Genomic DNA, 11,379 nt, shown 5'->3' with positions numbered 1-11,379 from the left:
TTTCCCTTTGTTTCGCAATTTAATTTTAGAGGTGGACAAATTACCTGGTAAATATAATTTAATTTCCAGCCTGTAATTTCAGTGTCACGCCATATTTTAATTCCCTGTATTCTGCATCTCCCGCACTGTCAGACTGGTATTGGAAGTGTTGGAGGGCTTCCCCGTCCTCTGTGGACCACTGACATAACCATCAGACAGTCTGTAAGATGTTTTCAACCGATCCCATGAAATCCATACAGCAAAAACGCTACCACAGAGTTGACACAGTGACCATGCACCACATTATATTAGTGCTTAACCATCAGCAGTTTGACACTCCAGACCATATAACCCACTCAGACAAAAAAAATCACAGACATTTTGAACATTATTTTAAATGAACTTATTTAGATCATTTGAGATGATACAGATACTCTATATTTCTTTTCATTGTATGTTGTGGGTTTTTTCAAAAGTGGTTTTCTTATGTGTTTTTTTTTTTTTTTTTTGTCTTCAGTCTTTTGTTACGGTTACACTATGTGTGAATCATCTACTCTCAAACCCTTAACAAGGTGTCCAAAGTCATTATTTCAATAATCTTTTTGTTTTATAGTTTTAAAGATGTTCGAGATGTTCAGAGTAGGGAACCGTCACCAGCGTCAGCAGCAGCTCAGCAGCAGGGTCAGAGGATTACGACCACATGGAGCACATGCTGAGGCTGTGTTGAAGCCTAACAGGGTTAAAGGTTGTGTAATTGATGATTGAGAAATAGTGACAGCTTTCACCTGGCCCCAATCTAAATACCAGTAATCCATCATCCCCAGCTTTAGCTGCATTACATCACTGATCTTGCTACTAAACTCTCCTCTCTGTCAACATGTAAACTTGGAAACATCATAAACTTTCTGATCTGTTGGGAGCACTCTCGAAAAACTGAGCAGAGCACGATTTCAGAGCAGAAAACCAGATTTTTTTTAAAAATGATTTCCGCAGAAACCTCCTGCATGTTTAACAAAACTGCAAAATAGACTTGTCTTTTATAAAGTCAATAATAGAAAAAACAAAGAGTTTTAATGTTTTTTTAATGGTCAAGAAAACTGGTAAAAAGTTCTGATGGCATTTAAAAGGGCCATATCAGAAGCCGAAATTAAATTAAATTAACTTGAAAGCTTAAAACATCTCTGATATTACAGAGGTTCCCTCTGCTTTTTTTTTTTTTTTTCCAAAACTGACGTATTGAAAATGTGAGGAGCAGAGACTGTCCTCTGGTAAATCTACCAAACTTCTGCTTTTTCTCTTTTTACATTGCACTCAGTCCGATGTAGATGGAAGTGAAATAAACGATTGAACAAGATTTATTGTATTGTCCGTTTTTTAAAATATGCTTTGTTTTAGCCCAAAAACATGAAGCTGCAAAAAAAAAAAAAGAATTTGCAAAGGCAAAAATCAAAACAAAGGGGAAATAGAAACAGAGAAACAAAGGGAAGAAGAATGGGAAAAAAGGAAAAAAAATTGATTAATTAATGTCCACAGATGCGTTTAAAATTCTACATTTTGCATTGTGACATAGTGCAGTGTATATGTGTAACTGCCAGTTAACAAAAACACCATTTCTGTACAGTACAGTACTACATGTTAGTTGCATGTCTGTATAACTGTATAATAAACTGATATAATTGCCTAAAACTCTCTTTTTGTGTGTGACAATTTGATGAAATTATCAGATAATTAAACAACAATGTAATACTGATTTTCACCTTATTAGACCATAAACGTACGCAATTTTATGAGCACAGGATTGTTGTGGGATCTTCTGGAGTTTTTTGTAACCATTTTTCTAATATGATACAGGCTGAATCGTTGAACAGTTTGTTTTACACATGGTTTAGTGCAGCATGCCCCTCTTCTTTCAATATTCTGATGTTTTCATTTCTGCATTGTGATCATGACCTTTGCTTTGTTTATTTGTAGCACCATATGACCTACATGAGCAACTGGGCCTGTAATTTGAACCTAAACTGCACCCTCTCTGAGCCTGCTGAACATGTGACACTTGTCCACAAGGAGTCAGAAATTTCCAAAGAGAACATTTTTCAAATGTATTTCTGTCCTTCCTGCTTTCTTCCCTTCTATCCTTTTCATGTTACAAGCATCCTCTAGCATGCTTTTGTGTGTCAGGAATGCTGTAAACACAGACTTTACTGCAAACCATATGTTTCAGCAGTGTTGTAAGTTCAACACGGTAAAAGGGTTTTTTTTGTTGCCTTTTGAGAATGCAGCTGGAGAGAGAGTCTTAATGCAGCACTATGAAATAAAATCCTCAAGGGCGCATTCATGCGGAGATATTTTGATTGAATTAAACGGAGAGTGACTAGTGAACAGACAGAGAGAAAGAGAGGAAAAAATGAAGTGGTTAAAAACATTTCAGCTTAAAGTCACAGTAAAGTTACAGAAAATTCCTATTTTTTTTTTTTTTTGGTCATGATTTTTATATTATATCTCCAAAGTTAGAATATATCCTTGCTTTACCTCACTGGGTAACGCTTTAGATTTCAGCATACCAATGAAATACGTTCTTGGAACCTATGGGTAAAAGGCGTAGAATTACGGGAAACAAGAAACAAGAACTAAATTACTCCATAAGTACTTTTTAAATTACCCAGCGCATACTGAATAATTACAAGGTGCAAACAGGGTACCAGCAGACCTAGTCTAAGTGTCCTTTCACAACAGCCACCTCATGAAAAAAAAGGCAACCTACATGTGGCACTTACGCTTAGTAAAAATTAAGAAGTAAATTTAAAATAATAAATTAAGTGATTTATTTCCCATTCCCTCTTAAACACAAAGTTGTTACCCCTTTATTCCCTGACCCTTTTGTCTTCTTTCCCTGTACTCACATGTATTTTAGGTACCCAATGAGTATTCTATCGATGCCTCCTTTACACTGAATAATTACACGGTGATGTGTGGGCTGTTATCTGAAGCGTTACCTTCCACTGTGCCCTGACACTGGAAAAGACAGAATAAGTGTTTGTAAGTAGATTCACTTTCTCACCTGACAGGGGAAGTGTGACCGCTGTGACGTCTGTATGTGCGCTTCACTAAAGTCATAGCTCCGTGATGTTAGTGTTGCCCCGTTGCCCTCGCGCCCCCTGTGAACACAAATCATACACACCAGCCCCTGTAAATATGGTCAGACTTTTAACGGCCTGGTGCCACACGTCCTTTTATTTCAGAAGAGAATCTTTGGTGTTGTCATTATAATCTAGTTATGAGTCGATAGTGTCTGTTATTGTTTGATTTTTAGTCATGCTAGTGCCGTGTGTTGGGGGATGGCGGTTGGACATTTCAACACTTCGGTGTTTTGGATGGGTTGCCATAAAATTTAATACACACGTTCACTTTCATTTAAGACCAAATACCAGTAAAAGATAATGACATTCCCGTCATCCTCAACCATTGTGTTCCTGCTTGTGTGATTATTCCCCTGTTCCTGATGGATCAGATTATTTATGGCTGATTGTGTTTACGTCTATATTCCCCAGAACCAAGTCAGGAAAACAGGTGGCCCTCCATGGTAAACAACAGCAAAAAGAATCACCTCATGTATTGATCTTTCCGGTGAATTCATTCACAATCGATAGGCTGTCAAATCTGGTTTTGGAGAATATAGACGCTGCCTTTTTTTTTTCACAGTTCTGACCCTGAGAGTTTTCTCATTATTCCACCCATTAGGCTCCTTCTTGCACTGATCACATTAGGGCATTTAACTTTTAGAAACAGCTTTAGGAGGCTGTAGTGTATGTTCTATTCAACATTCAGTAGTGTACAGCAGGAATATTTTGATTTTTAAAATCAGAATAACATTTATTTTCTTTATATATTCTTTTAGAATTATATGTGAAAAGAAATTGGACTTTTTTATTGATGCAAAAGAGAAAGTTTATAGGGTTCAGGCCAACACTGTCTTGTCCTTCAGAGTTCATTGTATTTTTGTGCATCCATCTGTTATTTTCTGCTCTGTGGTTGGCCAAACAGATTCCTTTTTTGTGGGACCAGTGTTCAAAATCCCCAAGTAAAATGTCAAACTTGATATAAATCATTCTTTTTCAGTATAGTTTAATAATTGTTTTGGCGCTGTTATGAATAAATCTGCTTTTCAGAGACGTTTTGTTTTTGTCTTAAAATCGAGACGAAAGACAACATTTCTGTGGTGGTTGCGGGAGCTGCTGTTTATAGGCTTTCTCTGTCTCTCTAACTAGTTATGTGAGAGAATGGTTTATGTCCTTTTTTCCCCCCTTTACTCACAAGTTTAGATTTTACTATAATTGTTATCAAGGCATTCGCATACAGAGATGGTGGCATTTATTCTCCAAAAACTCCTGGCAAACAAACAGTCATAACCGTATTAACTGACTTATCTTTTTTTTTTTTTTTTTTTTTTTTTGCTTTATGGTGCCATGTGACTTTTAGAAATTATAAACATCAGTACCTTTAAGTTATTCAGATGATCTGATCAAATCTTGTTTTCATAATGTAGTTTCCTACATTATGAGGATGTTTATGGAGACTTCTCCAGATATTTTAGTTTACACTCATTGAGTTCAGGAAAAACATATGTCTTATTTTATACTAATTAATAATAATAATAAATCTGTTTTATATAGCGATTTTCAATGTACTCAAAGACACTTTACGAGATTAAAAGATTTAAAAAAAACAAGGTAAAATATCTTAAAAACATGACTGCAAGGTAACAACATCTTGACTTTAACCTTGGTTTCTTTTAATCACTTCTTTGCAATAAAAAATAGTTAGATTTCATTGTGCCCTCAAGTGCTAAACTCTAAACACCGGGCGTTTTCCTACTGTAATTTAAAGTTTACCTCAATGGGTGTCAGCATCACAATGGATGGATTAGATAGGACTTGTGTCCCTCATGTGGTGAATGTAACAAAATGCAGCCCAGTTCATCCCTGGTCCTTCACTGGTCACACAGACCTCCTTACTGGTAATTTGCAACCTGCCTGTGGATAAAGCATGAGTATTATCCTAGCTGCTATTTCAGCAGAGACTCCCACCTGCAACACATGTATGTAACACAAAAAGATGTATGATGTTTCACAAAAGCAAAGGTCAACTGGACTAAATGTATCCTTACTGTCCATGGTGCCTATACACACTCCTGTCCCCTGTCCTACAGTGACACGTAGCCCAAAGTCCCAGCACCTCAACTTATCAAGAACACCTTGCTTGTTCCCACGAAGCCTCCAATCACCTCCCAGGAAAGCTGCACCAGCCGCAGCCGGCTGCTATGTGGCAACTGACAACCAGCTACAAAGTCTTCTGAGCTTTTCTTGGTTTTCCTTTTGTTTAGCTGCCGGCCTGTCAGTCGAATCAACCGAAACATGCTCACCACTCTGCTTCTCACCTTCCTTCTGTCTTCTGTCATTGCCACAGAGAAAGGTAAATTGATTTAAGTTTACTTTGTTGTCCCGGTTTTTTGTCTTGTTTTAGTCTTGGCTCCTCTCTCTGCTTTCAGTGTGGAAGATCAAAGATAACGCGACTTTCTCGTGCCATGCTAGCAGCATGGCTCCTGGGATGGGAGTCTTTCTGTTGTTCGGTCCACCATGACATTCACATTTGTAGTTTTGAGTGAAAGACCTCAACAATTATTGGTTAGATGGTCATAAAATTTGGTACAAAAATTCATGTCCCTCCCAGAATGAGTTGGAATCATTTTGGCGATTCCTTAACTTTTCAGCTAGAGCCAATATCAGATCAAAATTTCAATATTTCCAATATTTTTGATTTATGATCAACTTGCAGCAAAACTAATGACATTACATCAACCTCAGCTGTACTTTGTGTGTTGTGCTGATTGGTAAGTGTTAGCGTGCTAAGATGGTGCGAAACTACGATGGTGAATATATAAAATGTTACAGTATACATTTTAAACATTGCAACAACAGTACTGTCTTTCAAGTCAAATTTTGTTTATAGAGCCTAGTACCACAAATCAAAAAAATTTGCATCTTGGGACTTAGGTCAATGTTAGCATGTTAGCATGCTGGCCTTGGCATTTAGCTCGAATCACCGCTGTGTCTAAGTAGAGGCTCACAGAGCTGCTAACATGGCGGATGGTTTTACACCTGTTTAGACAATGACTGCGACTGTAAGGTACAAACTATGTTGTCTATTGTATTTCGTGTCATTCTTTCTCAGACAGTGCTCTCCTCAGGCTGAATGACACCAAAGCTGCTGAGGCCTTCATCGACTCTGCTGAAGTGGTGGTCATCGGATTTCTGGAGGTCAGACAAGAGAATTGCATGCAGAGAAAAGAAAAGTCTCAACCCTGGATTCAAATAAGCTTCCAGACAGGTTTTAAGCAAGCCCACAGGCACTGCTTTATGGCTTAGTTTCCAATGTTAACAGGCATGCAGCACACCAGACAATCAGATAATTCACATCAGACAAATTAGTGGGAGACTGTGAGAGCTCCAAAAATACAGCATTTGTTTGCATCCCAGTCTCGGTGATGTTATCCAGAATATATTTCTGTGGCCACACCTTTGGCAGCGCTGGTGCTGTGAGGACAGAGGGTGGCTGGCTGTCCCACAGAGGCGAGCCCTTTGGCCTAGAGTCAGTGTGCGGGGGAAGATGCTGAGCCACTTGACAGGAAATACATACGTATCTGAAGTCTTGTGGGATTGGCTCCATCGACCCTCTCATAAACAAGGGCAAAGGCAGGGAAAAGGTTCATGAGAGGAGAATGGTAGAGAGAGATGGAAAGCACATGAGGATAATACAGAGTTGGACCGTGATGCTGATGGCATGCTGATGGCAAGAGACCAAATATTGGTGCCGTGACACAGTGGGAACGAACACATATTACAGGCTGCAAAATGATAAAAGGGATTGCCAGAGCTCATGCAATGCTGTCTCAGAAATAGACATGATTCACCTTCCTTTGAGTCAGCCTCGTCTCTCTCTTCCCGGTTTACAGCATTTCTTTGTTTCTCCATCTCCATCCCCCTCTCTGTCACCTGCACTTCTGCTAAAATTCACAGTGTCTTTAAAAAAAAAAAAAAAAGGTAACTGAAAAGTTTTTGGGTGTTCCCTACACCAGCTGGTGGTCTTTGAGGGTGAAGTGATTGAAAAATAAAGATACTATGCCCTAACTCTAAAATATGCCCTTTAATACCTAGCCCTAACCTAACCCTAAGGTAGGTTGTGATATGATTAACCAAGGTCCAGGCATTCAAATGCAATGGTTAAGAATAAAAAGGCTTTAATAAATATGGACAAATACATTATAAAAGATACAGCAATGCTCAGTGATGGAAGACTTCTTAAGATCTTTTACTCGAAGTAAAAGTCGTGACACCTTTTTTTTTTTAGTAAAAGTAACAATAACATAATTTAAAAATACTCAAATTTGTAGATTTTATTTAAATACTAAAATGTAAGTATTATCAGCTAAATGTACTCAATGTATCAAAAGTACTAATTACGCAGTAGAATTGTTCCTGTCACTGTTGTATTTTTACGTATTATATAATTGGATTATTATTACGGATGCATTGACATGGAAGCAGTAGAGTAATATTAAGACAAGTACCTTGAGTAAATGTACCAAGTTACTTTCAGGCAACTTGGTACACTTTCAGGAGTGTCTAGAATTAGATTTTTTTTATATATATATCACACCCTACTAATGGATGAATATTTTTCTCTCTTTTAAAATATAAGTACAGTTGGTTAAAGTATTGCCAAAGCAGGTTATACAAGATTTACAATATAAGTTTAATAATTCACAAATTTTAAGGACGAAGAGAATAAATGGTACTAACATTACTACAGGGTCTTCAACAATTTAAAAAAAAAAACTTGTGAAGGAAAAAAAAAAGAAAAGAGCAAAATATTGCACATGATAAGATGAGATATTGTTAAACTGTCTCCCTCTGTAACTCCCTCTTTTACTCTGGTGTTTCAGGGAGAGGAGAGTCATGGCTATAAGGAGCTTGTTGCAGCTGCAAAGCGCATTGACTCAGTCCCTGTGGCCATTTGCTCTGTGAAGGAGGTGTGGGCTGACTACAGCCTCTCGTCAGACACCATCACCCTCTTCAGAAAGGTGCTGTGGACCACCATTTTTATACATGACACATTTTTTTTTTCAACAATTAATGTGATGGAACTATCAAGTTTTATGATGATTATGATGTTGATGTGTGTCATGTGATCCAGGCGGATAACCGCCAGGAGAATCTTGTTGTCGCAGAGGCTAAGAAGTTAGAAACTGACGGTCTTGTGAACTTCATCAGCATCAACGAGGTCCGATACATCACAGAGTACGACCAAGTGGTAGGCACATGTCATGTCTTCATCACAGTCAGCTGCATTGAAGACAAATGCAAAAATAGAAAATGGGAAGAAAGCAAAGAAAGAACTTACATTTCGATACGTGTTCAGAATATTCCAAGAATAGAAACATATCCTACATAAATGAGGGGTTGAGCAGGGCTAATATAAGAACAGTAAGTAGGCACACAAGGGTCAGTGCAAAGAGAAAAAAACAAAAACACAGTGACACTGTATTTTGTCATTTAAAAACAACCCACTTCTCCCTGCTAGATGTTGTCAGGTGTGCGGCCACTAACAAAGGAGATGACCGGTGGAGAGTGGCAATATAATATCTCCCATCTTAACCCGCACTCTTCTTATGTCCTGTTTTATTTCCCCTTAGACAGCAGTGGGCCTGTTCAATTCAGAGGTGAAGTCACACCTCCTGCTCTTTGCCAACAGGGGGAGTAAAGAGTACACTGAGCTCAGGGAGCGACTGGGAGCTCTGGCCCCTGAGTTCACAGGCAAGGTGAGAATATGCATGAATTTCAATCACGGACAAGACAATCTTTTCAAAACAATCAAACAATAGTCGAATCGATTTGTACGTTTTACAGGTTGGGCAAGTATCCTTCTAGAGCAAAATTAGGGTCTATCAGGATGTCTGCAGATCTGCAAATGTCTTAAGACCTGAATTCAAAAAAGGCCTTGGAAGTTTTAGAAGTCTTAGATTTCATTTGCAAAGGACTTGAATATCTTTTCTTGCCTGCTGTGGACATTAACATTAGTTATATCTTTTGGCTGTCGGTAGACAGTTTTTAGGAAGGTCACTGACTTATAATGGACAAAAAAACTTATTTATCTTTTAATTGGTTAATCCATCCTTCAGATTTCTGCTGCTTATCTGGGTCCAGGCATGGACGGATTATGAGTCAATAGGCCCCTGGGCATAGACAAGTAAAACGTCCCCCACCGCTCCTATGTAGGCCCTCCAGACTGAAAGAGACAAAAACATCTACGAATGCCATCGTTTTGCGTCTCTTTGTGGTTGTATTATGTCTCTCTGACATAATGCTCTGACTGTCTTGCAATGTTTAATTTAATTTGGTGAACACTGCAGAAACCCTGTGTATTCATATTCTACCACAAATCAAATACAACCAAGTGGTTTTTATAAAACTCCAGAAGAGGTTACGTATCTGTGGTTTTTCTTGATTTAATCTATAATTAGTTCAATCGAGTCAAACTGAGTCTGTGTTCCAGTTCTTGTTCGTGCTGATTAACGGAGCAGTGAAGTCCAACTCCCGGTCACTCGGCTACTTTGGCATCAAGTCTAGGGACCTTCCACGAGTCGGCATCTACGATGGTGACTCTGACATGAAGTGGCTCCTTCCTGCGGGAGAGATTTCTACTGAAAGAGTACGGGAGTTCTGCCAGTCCTTCCTACGAGGAGAACTGAAGGTGAGCATGATGCAGATGTATTTAACTACAACAGCTGGTTAAGATGTAGATGTTGCTCATTGTACTCAGAGGACCTATTTTCTTGTAACATATAGAGTGACTTTTAAACAACTTAAAGCAAAAAGAGTGGCCAGGGTTAGTGATTTAAAATAAGCAGCACAATTAAGAAATTTAAAGAAACTAGAGTATGTACGGTAAAAATGAAACCAAAACGCTCTGCTCCAGTTGTCATGCTCGAGAAACGGGCAGAAAGGAAAACGGCTACACTGCTCATGTACTGTATTACAAGAGGAAAAGCACTTCTCTTTGTCACTGTAAAGTATATGTGCCAAACAAAAGGGAGGAAACCTCATTGTGCGCTAATTTGCTCTGTTGGACCACACGGAGCTCAAGCTGGGGGTGAAGCTCTTCAAACAGACAGAAAAACCAGAGTTAGTGACAGAACATCACAGAGCAGTATCTCTAAAAACACTGAATTCAGATTACATTATATTAGGTGAATAACTGGCACTCGATCTCCAGTAGTGGAAAAAGAATTTAGATCTTTTATTTGAGTAAAAGTAGATAAGCATTCAACATCATGTTAGACTTCCTGTGTAATCTGTATTCTGAAAAGTAACAAGTGACTGTAATGGTCATATACTGTAAATGAAGTGCTGTAAAAAGTGCAACACATCAAATATTTTGGAATGTAGTGGTGTCGAAGTAGCATAAAATGGAAAGTATCTGAAAATTATGCTAGCATAGATGTACTCAAATGGAGATAATTGTTTGTGATGCACAAGGTAGCCCTCTTTCAAATATCATGTTCAAGACAATAATTAACGAAAAGAAATATCATCATATTGGACTGCCGTACTTATTTAGAATACCACCTTTAGGCTCCTTCTAGATAAGTTTTTCCTTGTTCATTGGACTTGGGTTGCTGCTGACACCACCACACTCACTCAACATCAAAACCACCAAGATCATCAGCAACACAAACAACTCTACAATTTTGATGCAGTTTGTTTAATCATGTGCCTCCAGCCCAGAAATGACTTTCCACAGCTTTTCTTCAAGTCCTCAACTGGAGCCTGGATGGAAAAGGAAAGGCTTTGACTGTAACTTCACTTTGATAATCCCGAGACTTTTAACCAAATGTGTACTTGATAAATGTGGTTTATACATTTTTTTTTCAGTCCCTTTTCTGCTTTAACTACAAAATAAATTGAATAATTTGAAAGTCTGTACAGATAGGATTGAAGAAGAGCCTGAATGAAATCAAGAGCATCTCATAATGCACTAGTGTAGTTGACATGGATGTAATGAATTCCCAAACTGAGACATTTCTCTGAGCTTTCCTCTGAGGGAAATTCAGTCCAGCAGCAGAGTGTCTGTGTCCGTGCAATGCTGAATAGATAAACTTGAGGTAAACTTGATGTAAAGAAGTCTACACTGTTTCATATATCCCCTGGTCCTATATATGTCTGCTGTATTTCACTTATCTAACTTTTACATTTTTCAGGAGGTGAAGCAGGCCGGAACAGAAGCCAAAACCGAGCTCTAGAACAGACGTAAATGAATGATTATACTTTTAATAAATAACTAAAT

General features: G+C 38.3%; 1 protein-coding gene across 2 annotated transcripts; it reads left to right on the top strand.

Annotated features, from left to right (window-relative positions):
• Positions 1-5,285: 5,285 nt before the first annotated feature.
• Positions 5,286-11,379, top strand: LOC120800655 (endoplasmic reticulum resident protein 27). 2 transcript variants are annotated; one of them, XM_040146912.1, is made up of 7 exons: positions 5,286-5,448; positions 6,208-6,293; positions 7,979-8,116; positions 8,230-8,346; positions 8,729-8,854; positions 9,658-9,786; positions 11,294-11,379. In XM_040146912.1, exons 1-7 carry the CDS (start codon positions 5,391-5,393, stop codon positions 11,333-11,335), a joined length of 696 nt encoding a protein of 231 aa, XP_040002846.1. In that variant the 5' UTR covers positions 5,286-5,390; the 3' UTR covers positions 11,336-11,379. The 2 variants fall into 2 exon arrangements, with proteins under 2 accessions (XP_040002846.1, XP_040002845.1); XM_040146911.1 differs by having other exon boundaries at positions 9,589-9,786.

The sequence above is a fragment of the Xiphias gladius genome, chromosome 15 (assembly GCF_016859285.1).
Source record: "Xiphias gladius isolate SHS-SW01 ecotype Sanya breed wild chromosome 15, ASM1685928v1, whole genome shotgun sequence".
NCBI classification, from domain to species: domain Eukaryota; kingdom Metazoa; phylum Chordata; class Actinopteri; order Istiophoriformes; family Xiphiidae; genus Xiphias; species Xiphias gladius.
The sequence above is the reverse complement of the archived record's forward strand: the minus strand, read 5'-3'. Positions and strand labels throughout refer to the sequence as shown.